At 50.5% G+C, this 17,659-nt stretch overlaps 2 protein-coding genes across 7 annotated transcripts; both read left to right on the top strand.

Moving 5' to 3' along the window:
* On the top strand, nt 1-16,606 carry LOC103618339 (fibrinogen-like protein 1-like protein). 6 transcript variants are annotated; one of them, XM_017738119.1, is made up of 6 exons: nt 1-51; nt 7,339-7,433; nt 12,423-12,561; nt 12,800-12,943; nt 14,418-14,483; nt 15,085-16,606. In XM_017738119.1, exons 3-6 carry the CDS (start codon nt 12,558-12,560, stop codon nt 15,711-15,713), a joined length of 843 nt encoding a protein of 280 aa, XP_017593608.1. In that variant the 5' UTR covers nt 1-51; nt 7,339-7,433; nt 12,423-12,557; the 3' UTR covers nt 15,714-16,606. The 6 variants fall into 6 exon arrangements, with proteins under 6 accessions (XP_017593608.1, XP_017593611.1, XP_017593610.1 ...); XM_017738121.1 differs by lacking the exon at nt 1-51 and adding an exon at nt 58-182; XM_017738120.1 differs by lacking the exon at nt 1-51 and adding an exon at nt 58-2,020.
* Nucleotides 7,928-9,083, top strand: LOC108447615 (fibrinogen-like protein 1-like protein). Its single transcript, XM_017738111.1, is given in 4 exon segments — nt 7,928-7,981; nt 8,035-8,317; nt 8,320-8,375; nt 8,377-9,083. Coding segments are annotated over 4 exon segments (633 nt in total). The 3' UTR covers nt 8,617-9,083.
* Nucleotides 16,607-17,659: the final 1,053 nt, after the last annotated feature.

The raw sequence follows: 17,659 nt of genomic DNA, 5'->3' as shown, positions 1-17,659 counted from the left end.
GGTGTGCGGGGAGGTGGCGCGGCGGCTCTGGCGGGCCGGCCTCCGGGGCGGGTGAGGAGGAGGAGGCGGGAACCGCGGCCTGGGGACTGTAGGGTAGTGGGGAGCGAGGCCCAGCCACGCCGTGGGTGCTGCTTCTGGGATTGGAGGGAAGACAAAAATTCGAGAGTTGTGGAGTGGGTTTTGTGAGTTTATGTGGTTTATTTTTTTCTTTATAAGAAATGTTGTCTGGGGAGTTTTTTGTGGCATGAACGTTTACCGGGGATTGGAGGGGCAGCAGCTCGAGCACTGCCTGCCTAAAGCAGTCAGAGCAGAAGCTGTGACCTCATACTTCTTTCCCAGGGATTGTGAAAGCGGATTTGTGTTTAATGTGCAAATGTGTTCCAGGGATCCTGAGTTTCTGCTGTTCATGGCCCTGAGGACTAGGTCTGCTTTTTACAGCCCTGTTGTGGCTGCTTCGGGAGGAGAAGCAGCAGCCCTGGCAAACTGCTTAGAGTCATAGAATCCCAAAATGGTTTGGGTTGGAAGGGGGGTTAAAGATATCTTGTTCCAACCCCTGCCATGGGCAGGGATGCCTTCCACTAGACCAAGTTGCACCAAGTCCCATTCAGCCTTGCCTTGGATACTTCCAGGGATGGGTCAGCCACAGCTTTTCTGGGCAACCTGTGCCAAGGCCTCACCATTCTCACAAGGAAGAATTTTTCCCAGTACCCAGTCTAACCGTGCCCTGTGTCAGGCAGATGGATGCTCAGATTCCCCCCTGCATGGGGAGGGCTGTTTATGCTGGGTGATTTGACCCAAGGGGATGTATGAACGGGACCAGTTATGCTTTGGAACAACAAAATTAATGGTGTTATTCGTTTCCCTAGCAGATAGGAGAGTAACTGGATCTCGCACAATATTCTCTAGATTGTAGATGTAATCATCAGATTATTATTGTGTGTTTACCAGATTGCTTTATGGGAATGAGGATCCCATCATTTCTGCTGGTGAAGTATTAAAAGCAGTTAACTTCCCTGGGTGCACACTCATTTGAGGTGTTGTGTAATCTTGAGAAGAAGTTTGTGCTGTGAGTATCCCTGGAACACACCAGTTGCATAACGGAGCACAGAGCACAGTGTCTGCTGGAGTCAAAAATCCACTGTATTTTCCATAGCATTGTAAACAGGCAGGAAAGAATGGTAATGCTGTAACGTAAGTGTCCACTCATGCTGTTGGTGGTGGTGGTGGTAGTAGTAGTAGTAGTATTTTGCTGCAATGGAACATGTTCCCAGTGAAGTTATGCCCCATCCCTGGAAGTGTCCAAGGCTAGGCTGGACAGGGCTTGGAGCAAACTGGTGTAGTGACAGGGGATGGAACAAGATGATCTTTAAAGTCCCTTCCAACACAACCCATCTCATACCATGATTCTGGGATTCTGTTTAGTACCCAGATAACAGATAGAACAGATATTTAGTGCCATAAATCCATCAGTGAGTGTAAGAATGGTTGTTGAGGATTCCCATTACCCCTGTAAGGTGCTGTAGGAGTAGCTTGAAAGCACAGTTAGCTCACAGCCAGTGAAACAGGTTCTTGTGGTACTTCACATAGAGCTTGGCTTCATTCCATGTCATTTTGTCAGAAATTAGAGTATTTGAGCTGAAATTCTACGTGGTGTATGTCTGCCTCTCTGGGCTGCAGGGCAAAGGGGGCAGGAGAAGGAAAACTGGAGTAATGAACTGAGGGAGAATTTGGGGAGCAGTATAATTTGAGAAGAGCATGCTCAGCTGAAAGGCAGTGTTGAGTGAATATGGCCCCTCTGCAGCTCCAACACTGTGGGGACACATCAGGGGTCTGACCCCGGGGAGTGGCAGGCACAGGGCTAGTCCTTGGGCAGGAAACAGCCTTTGGGGAGCTGGAGGGAGGGCAGGGACTTGAGGGAGGCAGGACCAAAGGGAGGGATGGAAGGGTGAGCTGCCTGTCCCTGCACATCCACCATGGAGCCATGTGCCTGTTCCTCCTTGGCAAACCATTGGGATCTGAGGTATGGCAACCTTCCAGTGTCGGTGCAGGACTGGTGCAGGACTGGTGAAGGTCTGGTGTCCCCCAGTCATTTTTCAGGCTGGGAAATTGTGTGTAATTCCTGGCACAGGTTAAACATACACTGACCAGAGAGCTTTTCATTGACCCTGCAGCTGCTGAGGCACCCAAAGGTTAGGTTTCTCTTCATGGGCCGTACCTGCCCATCACAGCGGCTTCTCAGCCTCAAGACCTCTGAGTTACTCCAGGATGATTTTCCAAGGCTGTTGCATACTGTCTCCCAGTGCCCAGGAGATGGCAGTCCTGCATTTGGACAGTGTGTGCAGCTGTTCTCCAGATGCACCAGAGATTGGCTGAAGAGGAAAATCCCATCATGGGCTGCTTGTTTGGCCCTGCTGGGGAGGGAAATGGCCACGTTTGCACGGTCTGGTGGTCTGTCCTGTTCTGGGAGATACTAAAGCTGGAGTGGTGAGCTGTGAGAACAGTATCTGCTCAGCAGGCAGGTGTTCCTGGGTGTGTATTGATGGCGCAAACTCCAGCAATGGGTTGGTGTCACTGTCAAGGAGTTATCACCACAGAGGACCTGGAGATGCAAGGTCCATGCAGCTTCAGCTCCTCCAGGTGTGAAGGCTTTAATCACAGCCAGGTGAAAAGGTCTTTGTGAGGATGGAGCCCACTGTCATGAAACCTTACCACTGGCTGCCTCTTCCCAGCCATGGCTGGTGCCTTTAGCATTCCAGCAGGGAGGGCATGATGGAAATCACTGTTGGACCCCCTGCTGCTCACTTACAGCCGTCAACTGCTCTTTTCCTTCCCCTCCCATCCTCCCTTGCCTTCACCAGCCTCCCCAAGTCATCATTGTCCTGCCTGGGGCTCTCTGGCCTCTTCCCGGCCCAGCTCAGGGGCTGTGCCCTGTCTCCGTCTCCCATCCCACACTCATTTGCCTTCGGTCTTTTGGAGGTAATGTTCTCAGTGGGCACATTTTTCTGCTTGAAGAAGGAACAGTGGAGCTGAGGAAGGGGCACAGCTCCTGGAAGGGTGCTTGGAGCCATCTGCAATACTCAGCCCTTCACAGAGGTCACTGGAGATAATCAGCAAGAACTTGGGATCTAAATCTGGGTTACTGCAAACTTGGCTGTGCCATTACAGAGCAGGAGACACTTAGAATGGCTTTCACTCTTGGGATGATTGGGAAACGATCTGTTTGCTAAGCAAAATGTCCAACCCATCAAGGAAATCCATTGTTAAACCCATCTCAGGTGTCTCTCCACAAGGCATAAACAAACACATCAGTCAATGTCACCTCCTTGAGCACAAGCTGATGTACCTCAGCTCCCAGGTGTCCGTCTGGGGCTGCAGCTTCAAAGTTCTTCCCTTTACTGTTCTACTCAGAAGATGATCATCAGTGTTGGTGTTAGGAAAGTGGTGCTGCAGAGAGCACCTGCAGAGAGGCTTCAGGTCTTAGATATACTTTAACAGAGCTTCTAAATCTGGAGATAGCTGGGCCCAAAGAGATCCAACCAGAAAGACCATCTTAAATAAGAACATCCCTGGAGTGGGGAATCTTCTAGGGAAAGGTCTAACCTTAAAAGCAGGAAAGCAAACTTCTCGGGATTATTTTTAGTGTAGAAGCAGAGTCCCACAGTGAAAAGTGCTGTCACAATGCTCTGTTCAGCACTCCAAAAACTGATGGTTGTAGTCATGCTGTAAAGCCATAAACTCCTTTGGGGAATGAACCTCTTTTCTCTTTAAAACCACATAAGCAATTCTAAAAATGCCCCTCTTGAAATTCTGTTCCTTAGTATATGCTTTGTGATCTTTAACTTTGCAAATGCTTATGGTTGTATAAGGCTGAACTGAAGTTGTCAGTTATTTCTTGGTCACTTAAGGATGGAAAACTTTGTTGTTCTTCAAATGTTTGCAACCTTAAGAACTTCTTTCCAAGTACTTCTTTGTGGATAAAAAAGACCTGTGCCTTTACATCACAGCTGCCAGATGCCATCTGAGTATGAACAAAGAGATAAACCCATGTACAGGCACACACCCGAGACCTTCCTCAGACTGGATGCTGTAGAAAAACCCTTTCAGCATGAAATATTTGCATTAGTTGGAGATTTAATTTGTTGTCTTGTGATGCTTTTGCAAACTTGCAGACGAAAAGGTGGCCTGCTCTCCTGGCTGGACAGTCTTTCCTTTGATGCCTGGCTCTGGCTGAAGGCTGGTTAAGAAGAACTGGGACTTAAAAGAGCTGTTCTAAAGTTGAAAGGTGTACATAGAGGAAAAAGAGAAGCATTTGGACTCAGTTAAAATAACCTTCCACTTCTGTTAAACCCTGGTGGAGCTAAGGGGATTTATCTGAGCAAATGAATTGAATACAGGTAGGAGATGAAGCTGCGTCCCTGGGGATGTTCCCAGATTTTCCCTCTTCAGAGACAAGCAGATTTGCAAGTCTGGTACATGCGTGTTTAGAGAGCAAGACTGAGGAGTTGGTGACCCAGAGGAGTGAGGAGATGGTGAGTGGTGGGAGAGGTGACACATGGGTCTGTTCAGGCTGGCCATGCTGCTGGTCTGGCTCCTGCCCCGGCTTGCCTGGCCTGAGGGCACCTGAGGAAGTGCTGCATTGATGATTTTCTCAGCAGCTTCCGAACACACTTGGAGGTGTTTGACCTGGTGGTTTGCAAAGCCCTTCTCTGGGTCATTGACTCTCTCTGTACTTACACAGGAGGGAGTCAGTGTGCCCAATCTCTGGGCACAGCGTCCTGCTGATCTGTCAGCTGTTCTTGGGATCTGTGCTTGAAAACTGTTTCCTCATGTGTTCCTACACCATAAAGCAATTTCTCAGTTTCCCCATCCTTCCCATGGCAATCCAGACTTCCCAGTTACCCCATGCTGCTCCTCTGGGCTAGTGAACCAGCAGAAGCCAACTCTGCCCCACGTGCTCCAAGGTCAGTTTGATCATAAATGTGACTTTGACCATGCGGGTCATAACATGCCTCTCCCCTCACCCGAGGTAGCTGCCAGGATCCAAAACCAGGGATTGCCCTCATCCCAATGCCTGCCGGACCACACAATGCTAGACTTCGTGCCAGCTGTCTGGGCATTGTGCTGGCAAGGGCCTCCATAAATAACACAGGACTTGGGAGCAGGACACAGCTGTGGGTGGGTGGCTGAGGCTGCCACCTGCTGTCCCCACTGATGCTCCCCAGAGGGGAGCTCCCGCAGGGCTTTGCATTTGGAGCTGCAAGCAGCCTATTGCCTTGTGTCTTTCAGAGAAAAAGGAGAGCTGATTAATGCTGGAGGATCTGGAAGAGCCACAGAGAGGGGACTTCTGGGAGGATTTAGTTAGCAGTGGCCCAGATACATCAAACCATCTTCTGCATAAAGCCATATCCCATTACTGCTCCCCTGTGCAGGACAGCTTACGGTACTTACCCTGTTAGAAGCCTGATGCTGCTTCGATATATTCCAAGGAGACTATGATAAAATTTCTGTCACTGTTTTCCCTAACTGATTTCAGTCAATCACTCCAGTGGAACTGGCTGCCTGCCCGGTGCTGAGGTGACATCGTGTCCCTGCCAGGCAGGCCCTGGTGGGGTGGGCAGAGCAGCACCTGAGGAGCTCTCAGGGGTGGGAAAACAACAGGCTTCCAGGGAATGTGCCCAAACATCCCCAGCATCACTGACCCTCTCCCAGTGAGGTAGTGAGCACTGTCCAGCTCCTGGCTCATAGCACACACAACAGGTGCAGATTCCATGGGATACCTGTAGATGCTCTTTGCTGCGGGTGATGACATCCCCAGGTGACTCCAAGTCAGCTCTCCAGCTCCAGCCTGAAGTTAATCCAGATGCCGGATGGAATCTTGTTTCTTTCCAACATCAGTGAGCACTTGAACTGGACCAAAAGGCTCTAGCTTTACTCCATACCTGTGAGCCTGAAGCATGTTTTTGGGCTGGTGGTTTTGCTCGGGCAGTACATGGCCATCCCAGATGTAAATATACATCCTTATATATTCTCGGTCACAGTTTCACTATCAGAGACAGTAATGCCATCCCTGTTAGCACATTTTGGTAGCTCCTGAGTCAAGGGTTTGGGACTGGCACTGCAGCACAGGCAGCTGCACCAAGAGTGTGCAACAGCCAAACCCTATTCAGCAGCTCAACTCCAATCTTCCCAAATTCCTGGTAGGAAACGCTTGCAGTTGTGTGTCTTCAAGGGGAAATCCTGCCTTGGGTCAGACACAGCCACGGGGCATCCTCCCATCTGCTGGGAGCTCCTTTGTACCCATATGGGCAACAAGTAGGGTGCTGTGGGCACTTCTGGGCCTAGAGGTGGCCTTTGCATCTGACCAGACCACCTTTCCTTTGGTACCCAAGGATCCCTTTGGGAAAGGGTCCTCTCCCCTCTCTTTGCTGTCCCCTACATGGTAAGAAATTGCTCTGGCCTAAAACCAGGATTTTATTTTAGGCTGGGGAATGGGCAGGGAAGCTCCTTCACATGCGCTGTGTTTCTGTGACTGGGGAACTGGGAGAAGCCGGAGACGGCCATCCAAGGGCCCAATTCCACAGCTCTCCCTGCAGCACTCCATGCTGGCCAAGGGGAGACAGTGTCAAGCTGCGATTCCATCAGTTTTCCCTTTTTGGGGAAGCTTGGTGACCCCATCCTCCTGGCATGGGGTCCAGGTTGCTGCTGAAGAATTGCTTCAGGTTCCCCAGGCACCAGAGCCTCTCCTAGGCCACCCATCACTTCTTGCCACTGTGGGGCCATGGGGCTAGACCACGACACTGCTGAATTCCTCCTGAGGAAAGTTTAGAGAGGACCTGCAGGCTTTTCCCTGTGGTGTGGGAAACTGGAAGGGGCAGTAATTGCTGTCATTGGGGCTGTTTGAGACCTGCCAAGCCTGTAGCCACAGAAAAATTACTAGGACAGGGTAGGAAGAAAAGTCACTTTGCTGCCTAACACCTGGGAAGGTACTTCATGAGACGAGTAGCCTTGACCTCAAAATATTTCCAAGCTATGGGCAGAGGGAAGAAGATGCTGTTGTCGAGTGTTGCAGCACCACAAACCAAGTGCTGTTCTGCTGAACTGATGAGTCCTGGCATCCGCATTGCCGTGGGGCTTCACTCGCTGTGAGTGCATATGAAAAACTCCCTGGCTTTAAAGGGTGTTAGAAGTACCTATTTGGAAGATGTCTCCAGGATGATGGGAAGACATCTGTGTCATCTCATTTTTTCCATCCTTGGGTTTGGAATAACAAGGATTCATCTGGAGAACTGGATTTTACAACTAATACTGGCAAACTCAAATGTCCTTGTGTCCCTGCAGTGACCTTGTGCTTTCTGTGCCAAGGGGTGACATCACAAACCTGGCCAGGTGCAGGTGGAGAACAATGATGTGCAGATGTTGATGACTCCAGGAAGGTAAGTACCGAAGCTCATCACCATGCTTACATGGATATAAGGGAGAAAAAAGGATGGAGAACTTGGCTAACATTTTTCATTTAACTCCTGTTAAATCCCTCCTTGATCCGCTTTGTCACACTCAATCTGGTGCTGACTCTGTCTTTCTAAAGTCGTGTTCAGACCTGCCTCTGCTCAAGCCTGTTCATGGTGTCTGTGTCTGCACACTGACAGCTCCTTGAGGCCTTTTTCTCCGAGGACTTGCAGGATTGGTGAATGGCTCCAACCAGTACTTGGGACAGATAGAGGTTTGGTACAGCAGCATGTGGGCAACGGTGTGTGATGACTCCTGGGACATGACGGATGCTTCTGTGGTGTGTAGGCAGCTTGGCTGGGGGAAACGCAGTATCAGCCCTGGGCAGCGTTTAGTCTGGGAGAGGATCTGGGACTCTCTGGCTGGACGACATTAACTGCAATGGGCTGGAGAGAGTCCTCAGTGAGTGCTCATTGCGGGCATGGGGAAGAGTGCAACTGTGGGCACGATGAGGACGCGGGCGTTTTATGCTCAGGTGAGGATGGGGTTTGCCTGATCTGTGCTCTTTGGGCAGGCAGGGCTTGGTGATGTCTTGGTCTTGCAGAGTCAGCCACAGGTCTGTCTGTGCCTTGGGCTTGTTCAATCCTCCTCTGTCCTGCCCCAGGCTGGCCCAGAGACTGCAGCGAGCTCCCTGCTGGCAGCCCCAGTGGCGTCTACATCATCCAACCCACAGGACTGCCTCCCATCATGGTGTACTCTGAGATGAACGGGGCAGACAGGGCTGTTATCCAGAGGAACCATCAGAGCTCAGCAATCCTCTGGAATGAGTCTTGGAGCACCTACAAGTACAGCTTTGGGAACGGGCACACCGAGTTTGGCTGGGCACCAAGTACATCCACCAGATCACCAGGCAGAAGGTCTACCATCTGGGTCAGGTTTGCCATCTGGGATGCTTCAAATGACATGAAGTTCGCAGACTACAACCTGTTCAGCCTGGGTGATGAGTCCCAGGGCTACCAGCTGAGGCTGGGAGCGCACTCAGGGACAGCAGAGGATGCCATGGCCTCCAAGGGCACCACGACCATGCACAACAACATGAAGTTCTCTGCTAAAGATCGGGGTCAGGACACTTCTAGCGGGAACTGTGCCACCAGCTCCGGGGCAAATTAGCATAACTGACGAAAATCACCAACTAGGAGCGTAAGTGGTGAGGGAATTTCTTCCCAGTTCAACCCCTTTCCAAATCCCCCCCCGCAGATGGGAACTAAACGTTGTTTATGAAAATGTGTCTCAAAGAGCTGGTCTCAACCTTGGTTCCCAGGAAGAACCAAGATAGGATAGGGGCCTTGGAATATGCTTTGTCTTTCTGCCTATCAGGGTGGGGAAACGTACTGGGGCTAGCTAGGAACTGTGTAACTATACAACAATAGAACTAGAATATATATGTAAAGAATATAGAGAATATATAAAAGCAAAAATCATTCAGGCAACAGCAACATGCGGCCGGGAGTTTAGGACTGAAGGAGGCTGCGTCCTCCAAAACCTTGAGAGGGAAAACCCCGTGGGCATGTGCCCCAGTGGACTCTCTCCCTTTATTCAAATAAAGTTGCAGGACTCCTCTGTCTCCTTTATGGACATTGGCTTTGCATAGCGTGATTTTCCGTACAGCATTGAGCAGGATGTTCTCACACCTGTTGTACCACCACTCCCTGTAGCTGCACCCCAACCTGGCTGTTCCCCAGTGCCCACACTCACCACCCTAGGAACTGGTCGCACATACTGGGCCCAGGCACCCACCACGGTGGGCAGGAGGACAAGGTCCCGGTGAAGCCAGGGTGCCCCAGCCTGGAACCCTGGGGAGGAAAGTGCCCATCACCATCAAGATCCCTGGGCAGCCCTCGGGATGCCTGAGCAGGAAAGGCAGAGCCAGGGCACAGTCAGGAGCAGGGGGCTCCCAGGGTAGTGGGAGCTGCAGCTTTGGGACAGCCTGTGCTTACATTTTCTCATGTTTCTCCTAAAAGTGGTTGGGGGGGGGCGGTTTTCTATAGGTCTAGAGGCAAAAGGATGTTTTTATGGGAAAGAAGTAAATCTGTGTAAGGACATCCAGAGCAAATAGTTCAAAGCCCTGCACTTGAGCTTGTTGTTTAAGACCTGGTGCTCCAGGTGCAGAAGATGCAGCTCACAGGAATGCAGGAAGCAGCCCAGCAGCAGCAGCAAACTGGAAAGAAATGGCAGGGTGGAAAGGAGTGGGATGGATGCTGGACACATTCATCCGTTCCCACTCCCTTGGTCTCCACGGCTGTCCCCCAGCTTGGATTTCTTCTTGTATCCCCTGGAGCTGCAAGTCCTGCAGGAAAGGAGCCATGAGAAAGAGGAGGAGGACTCATCCATCACCACCGTGCTGCTGGCCAGTCCTGCTGCTCCCGAGTCCATGCTGGGCCCCTTCACTCCCAAGTCTGTCCCTACACACACCTCCTCTGTGTGAGCACATTGTCTCACATCATTAATCATTGTGTGCCCATCTGGTGGCTTGTCTTTGCTCAAGATTATACTAAGAGGCCTCAAGATTTTATCTTGAGGAAAAATAAAGTAATCCAAATCTCCCAGCTGTGGGGCGTTTATCACCTGCAATTCATTTGACCTGCCCAGGAGTTAAAATCTTCCTGGAGATGTACCAACTGCTGCAGGTCAATAAAATCGCTGAAGGAGGGGGAAAGGCAAACAGATGGGCTGCAGCATGAACTGGAAGGAAGACTAGGGTCATCTGGAGATCAAAGAGAATAACACCTATGGGAAGTGGTTTGTCAAAAGTCCCCGGCTCCCGGCATGACACAACACCTCTGTGACAGCTGGATCTGTCTCAGCCTCCTCCCTGCAGAGCTGCCCAGACATCAGCTCCAGAGCTGGGCTCCAGACACAGATGCCTTGTGCTCTCCATCAGCAAAGGCTGGGGTTGAGGTCAACAACCTTTCCCAGGGGCCATCCCTAATCCCTAGATGCTTTGTGGCAGCTCTGAGCTCTCTGCCGGGATGTGTTATACAGTACCCCTTCCACAACAGTCTCAGGAGGGCTCTGCCAACCTGCTCTCCCCCATTGTGTGTGGGTGGGCATCACCCCAGCCCAGGTACTCTCTGAGAGAACATCTCCATTCTCTCGTGGCCAGTGTATCAGGCAGCAGCTATTGGGTCACATCTGTGCAAGGTGTTTTGATAAATCCTCAGCACTGAGCCTCTGTCTCCTCCTTCTTCCCTTCTGCTTTCAGTCCCCATTTTCATCCAGTGCTTGGGCGGCACCAGCAGGTCCTCCCCCCTGAGCTGCCGTCTGACCTCCAGCTCCTGCTGTGGTCCTGGTGGAACTGGGTGTCCATCACCAGCGCTGGGTGTCCATCTGGCTCCAGTGCACTCCCTGTGCTGGGAGATGATGGTTCCCTGGGCAGCAGGTCCCACAGTGAGGGCAGGGTAGGAGCAAGGGACAGATGCAGGTCACCATGTGGGGGGGGCTCGGTCCCTTCTTCTTCCTCCTTCCATAATTCAGCTCTCCTTATGACCTCCAGATACCCTGGCTGGGCTCGCACTTCCAAGACCATCCATGCCTTGTCACTGCTTCTTCAAGGGCCAGCAGTGTTTGGGGGGGGACCACCATGTGGTCCCAGCTGCAGGGACCTCCCTTATAGCTGTAGGATGAAGATGTCACTGAGGGGTAACAGCAGTCAGGGCCAACAGTTTGGGATGTCAGGCACAGCTTGGCACCTCGGCTTTGGGGCTGCACTTGGTGCCCAGGTGAGTGCAGCCAGCCAGCCCTGCTCCTGTGTAGCATAGGGCGGGGGCTGCTGGAAGGGCTAGGGAGACCTTTCTCATCTGTTTTGAAATTGGGCTGCCAGAAATGTGTCTAAGACAAATGCTACAGTCCCAGGTTATATATGGCACTGGAAGCAGGGGTCAGGGCTGGGGACAAGGCCTTTTTGCTGCTCTCTGTGTGTGTGGAATCCCATGTGTAATGTCAGAGCACAGTTTCCCCTCGAGTGATGCACCAGGTGAGGTGGACAGACCTGGAGGGTGTCTAACAGAGATTTCTGGCCTGGCCAGGTGACAGAATGTCCCTACATGGCTTGGCTTCAAACCCCATAAGTATTAACAACCCCAAGAAAAACCCTTATCAGTAGCTTTTGTCGGTTTTGTGGAATTCTGTGTGAACATCAGCAGCTGAGAACTCTTATCACAGAAGCAGAACAGCTGGCACGTGAGAAAAGGTGTGTGGGGAAGGAGGCAAACAAACCATGAATTTCCAGGAACGGGCGAGTTCTGCTGTTTGGATTGACTATCTCACCTCACTGATAAACAGAGCTGGACTGCAGACACAGATACCTTGTGCCCTCCATCAGCAAAGGCTGGGGCAAAGGTCAACAACCTTTCCCAGGGGTCATTCCTGACCCCTGGATGCTTTGTGGCAGCTCTGAGCAAAAACCTGGTGGTCATGCAGTGCCCCTTCCCCTACACTCCCTGCCCTTATCCCCTATGTCCTGAGGGGGAGAAACAGGCTCAGGAGGGCTCTGCTTACCTGCACACCTACTCTCCCCCATGGTATGTGTGTGTGGGCATCACCCCAGCCCGGATGCTTTCTGAGAGAGAGAAAGCCAGTGCATCAGGCAGCAGCTGCATCTGTGCAGGGTGTTTTGGTAAATCCCCAGCACCAGGCTGGAGTCTCTTCTTTCCTTCCCTCTGCTTTCGGTCCCCATTTTCATCCAGTGCTTCAGTGGCACCAGCAGGTCCTCCCCCTGACCTGCTGGCTGACCCCAGGGGCCCCTCCCATGGCCCTGGTAGGACCGTTACCAGGAACTTTTCTTGGTTTTGTGGAATCCTGTTGTGGAATCCTGTTGTGAACCCCAGCAGCTATTTGCTAGGAACCCTTACCACAGAAACACGACAGATGGTACATGAGAGGTACCTGCAGAGGACAAACAGACCATAAATTTCCAGGAATGGGTGAGTACCGCTATTTGATCAGCTGCTTCACCTCACCGATGAGCTCTATATAACATCAGGGTTGGCCATGCTGCCACCAGACCAGATCTACTCAGCTCCCCAACTCCACAGGATCCCAACAGAGACAGCATGGGTGAGTGTGGGATGGGATGGGATGGGATGGGATGGGATGGGATGGGATGGGATGAATTTTGTGTGCAGCTGGGCATCCCTGCCTTTCTTTCCAAGGTCTTAGGTCCCTGTGCTTTGTTTATCCCTCTTGTACTAGCTCCTGAGTATCTTTATGTACCAGTGATACCCACAACCCAACACATCAGTTCTCCTCCAGAGGATTCACATTCCCGGATTCACTGTGTATCTTCTTTCTCCAGCTGCTCGTCACTACAGTCCTCTGTTCTTCACCTCCATGCTGGCCCTTGTATCCCCGCTTCTTGCTCTCCACATCGAAAACCTGGAAAGATTGAAAGCAGATTTGGATGAAATCATTAATATCCATTCTGATGGGCCTCTTCCTGGTATGTGTTTTCTGTCTTGCATCCCTAAACTTTGTTCATCCAAACATCAGGAGCCCTCTCCTCTGCACAGAAAGGGAGGTGTGGAAAATACTCTTGTGGAAATAAAAGGATCCTGATCAAATCTTCCTCTAATTTAATATCTTAACCAAACATCACCAGATTTGGTAATTCAACCTTCTTTGTTATTGACAAGATTGCATGTGGCAGCTTTTTCTAGACAGACTGTTTCTCTTCCTTTATCTATTCTCTTCCCACATATATTTGTATAGTCCATTCACAGGCCTGAAACTTCAGAGAGACTTTGTATAAGTGACTAACCAGAATGCTTTCTGAAGCTTGCACATGGCTAAACAGTCCCAAAACCTCATCAAACCACTGATGGAGGTCACAATTCCAGAAGCTCTCGGGGAACTATTCTTACTGAGATGGGTGCTGGGATTTCTCTTAAACAGAGAATTGTTCTCTCATAGCTGTGAGCTCCTTTGATGCCTTTTCTTGGTCTTAAAATCAAGAGTCATACATGGTTAGAATGGGAAAAGGGATTTTATCTTGGTATTTATTTTAAGGATGTGCATTGAAATGCACCCTGCTGAATACCCCTTAAAAGATCGGGTATAACATTATAAGTGTTACTAATTAGCATATCTATTAAAGATTCCTTAATGAGAGGCTCAAGTGAGCCCCCATCCCCAAGGAGCCTTTCCCTGGATGGTTCTATTTTAGTTTACAGAATGTGTTCTGGAGAGGACCTTGGGGTCTGGGGCACACTGATCCCTAGCTACAAAGCTTCTAAAATGTTTAGTCTCTTAGCTTGACAAACAAGTCCAAGAATGTAGGGAAAAAGCACTGGGAATACAGAAATTGTAAAAAGGTATAACAGGGGTATAAAAGAAAAGGCAAAAATCTTCATGGCATCACCTTCACACTCTGAAGGTTTCTGGAGCTCTTTATGGATTGAATGAACACATGAATCCTTCATCACTGAAAAGCAGGTTCAACAGCAACAGCTCTCAGCAGTCTGATCTCGGTCTGAGAGCACCCATGGTCTATATCCTCCTGATCCTTCTCTCTCTGGTACATCCTTGTACTCATCACTACTACCCTGAGCAACTTGTTCTAGTGGAGGATGTCCCTGCTTATAGCAGGGGGATTGGGCTAGGTGGTCTTTTAAAGGTCCCTTCCAACCTAAATCATTCACGATTCTGTGGTTCTACTCAGGTATGCCGTCTGCTCCTTGCTGAGAGGAGCAAATATGCAGCTGCTTGATGGCTGCAGAATTCCTGTTCCTAGTCTCTGATCCTTTTGAAGATTTTCCAACCAAAAACTATCACACAGAAAGAAAAATGAGCCAAGTGTCATCATTGAAATGTCCTACAAAAAACTCAGTGCTGGAAATAATAGCCTGTGAGGGCTGGACTTACCTCTGTGCTGTGGCACAGGGCTGCTCTTCTCATTCCTTGTTTTCTTGATGCAGATGAAGCTGGAGGGATCATCCAGCAGAACCAGGCAGCTGACCCTCGGCAGGCACAGAGCCACAGAAGTAAGTACCCACATCCCCCAGGGAACAGGGAGGGGGGTAGGGAATGAGGGCAGAGTGGTGGCAGGTTGGCTATCAGCCTGGGGAGCAGCCAGCCCAGCGCCTCAGCAGAACTCCATGTGCTACTCCAAACATGAAGGCCACTGAATGAGGGTGGGGTCAGTTTGGACATGGGAAAGAAATGTCAGACAATGAGGGTGGTGAGGATCTGGCACAGGTTGCCCAGAGAACCTGTGGCTGCCCCATCCCAGGAAGTGTCCAAGGCCAGGTTGGACAGGGCTTGGAGCAACCTGGTCTAGTGGAAGGTGTCCCTGCCCGTGGCAGGGGGGTGGAACAAGATGGGCTTTAAGATTACTTCCAAGCCAACCCATTCTGGGATTCTGTGATCTCAGAGGACTCTGCGGCCGTTACTTACAAGCCACAAGTCCACAGAGGATATCCCTTCCGAGCAAAGCTGGGCTTTCACAGCCATCCACAGGGTCCAATGCTAAGGGAATGAGATTTCCTCTTTCCTGACCCCAGGGATGCAGTGGATGCCAGGTTGCAGGGACACCAGACTGGAGTGTTGTGCCTGTTGGTCCTCCAACATTCTCTCATGTCCCAGGTTGGCCCAAGGACTGCAGCGAGCTCCCTGCCAGCAGCTCCAGTGGCATCTACATCATCCAGCCCACAGGAATGCAAACCATCGTGGTCTACTGTGAAATGAGCAGAGAGAATGGAGGCTGGACCGTCATCCAGAGGAACCACAGAGATACACCAGTCAGCTGGGATGAATCCTGGAGCACCTACAAACACGGCTTTGGGAATGTGCACACTGAGTTCTGGCTGGGCACTGAGTACATCCACCAGATCACCAGGCAGAAGGTCTACCAGGTCAGGTTTGCCATCTGGGATGCTTCAAATAACATGAAGTTCGCAGACTACAACCTGTTCAGCCTGGGTGATGAGTCCCAGGGCTACCAGCTGAGGCTGGGAGCGCACTCAGGGACAGCAGAGGATGCCATGGCCTCCAAGGGCACCACGACCATGCACGACAACATGAAGTTCTCTGCTAAAGATCGGGATCAGGACACTTCTAGCGGGAACTGTGCCACCAGCTCCGGGGGTGGGTGGTGGTACTCGGCGTGTTATTCTGTGCGTCTGAACTTCAAAGGGGGCATGACATGGGGCAGCCTGTGCCAGGGGAACTGCAGAGCCTCGGCCATCCTCATCAAACCCACCACCTACTGCTAGTTGCATTTTCATTTCTTTGCTGTCCAACCTGGGGCTAATTCTCGCTCTCCAAAGAATTCAAACAAAGCAAAACCAAACCGGGTATGTCATGGGAATGTGCATGGGGGTCTTTGCAGAGGTTGGTCATATGTAGCTACTGAAGAAAATAAGGCATTTTCCACTTTTTCTTCCTCCTGTAGATTTCCCCTACTTCTCAGCTGTGCCTGTGTCCTCTAGTTCAGAGTCAGATCATTTAAATTACATTAATAATAGAAACAGTCTCTTGGAAACTCACAAGTTTCCAGATCAGTACTGGGCTTCACATAACATGTGAAATGGTCAACCCAGTAGACTTCTGTGGCTTTGTAAGTTAAATTACATCCTTAATTTCAGGAAAACTACCTAATTTTTGCTGAAGATCTTGCTAAGATACTAAAGTGCACAGTCAACCTCTCACTCTGAACCTCCTGCATGTAAGGCTTCATAGATGTGAAATAGTCAAATAAATTGGTATTCAAAGAACTGTCTGAATTGTGAAAGTCTATTTCAGACCTTTGAAGTGCTCGAAGAGGTTAATGCATTAGAGGGTTTACACCACTGCAGCTCAGCTTTTCCCTGAGCCAGGGCCATGATTACTTCCCAGAGTCAGTGCTGGTAGAACAGTTGGACTTGATGATCTTAGAGGGCTTTTCCAACCCTCATGATTCTATGATACATCCTCATCTTTGAAGGCAGAACCCTTCAGCAGATGCCACCCATTCCAGCTTCCAACCTCCACGGTATTTATGTACTAAAATTGCCTCCAGTGGCATGTGAGTCCTGGAGTGCCTTTGGCTCAGGGAGATGAGAGCTGTTTCCTCATCAATACAGAGGCATGAGCTAGCAAATAAAAATCATTGAAAACAATTCTTCTATTACTTTGTCATGCTTGTGTGCAATTTTTTATACCATGGTTTTACTGCATGTCTGCCTTGAAACATGGGATTTCTCTCCTGCCTCCTACTGCCTCCTGCCCCTCTGCAGTGAGTCATGAGGTGTGTGACAGGAGGAATAGGCATCTGTCAGCTCAGAACGGAGACTAAACCCAGTGTAGGAGACAATAACCTAAATAAAATGTTCTTGGCTCTCAAACTTGGGAATTTCTTGTTGCATTTAGAAAACATTTGGGTTTTTTTCTTGGCTAACACTCTTGCCTTGAGGATACACATGGACATGTATCATTAAAGGGACCCTCTGCTAATGCCTCCCCTCCAGGTTGGGCACCCACCATGCATCCAGGTAGTGTGAGAGGCAGCTCAGGGGCAGCACCACCCACCTGTGCTGGGCTCCCAGCACAGCATTCCCTTCCATGACAGGAAAGACAATTCCATTGGATATTGCATCCTCATGGTGAGTCTCCTTATGATGCAGAAAAATCTCTTCTGCACCATGTCTCCTCGTTATCTTTAACCAGTGTGACTTTTGTTGAGTGGAAGAGATTGTCCCCATCTGCCCTTGTGAGACCCCACCTGCAGAGCTGCCTCCAGCTCTGGGGTCCTGACCACAGGAAAGATGTGGAGCTGTTGAAGCAAGTCCAGAGGCGGCCACTGAGATGCTCCAAGGGCTGGAGCCCCTCTGCTCTGGAGACAGGGCTGGGAGAGCTGGAGGTGTCCAGCCTGGAGAAGAGAAGGCTCCGGGGAGGCCTTAGAGCCCCTTCCAGTGCCTAAAGGGGCTCCAGAAGAGCTGGAGAGGGACTTTGGACAAGGGCCTAGGGTAACAGGACAAGGGGGAATGGCTTCCCAGTGCCAGAGGGCAGGGCTAGATGGGATATTGAAGAAATTATTCCCTGTGAGGGTGATGAGGCCCTGGCACAGGTTGCCCAGGGAAGTGTTCCAGGCCAGGCTGGACAGGGCTTGGAGCAACCTGGTCTAGTGGAAGGTGTCCCTGCCCATGGCAGTAGGGTTGGAATGAAATATCTTTAAAGTCCC

Source organism: Corvus brachyrhynchos, unplaced genomic scaffold, assembly GCF_000691975.1.
Source record: "Corvus brachyrhynchos isolate BGI_N302 unplaced genomic scaffold, ASM69197v1 scaffold137, whole genome shotgun sequence".
In the NCBI taxonomy this organism is placed as follows: Eukaryota; Metazoa; Chordata; class Aves; order Passeriformes; family Corvidae; genus Corvus; species Corvus brachyrhynchos.
This window is presented reverse-complemented; position numbering and strand designations above follow the sequence as displayed.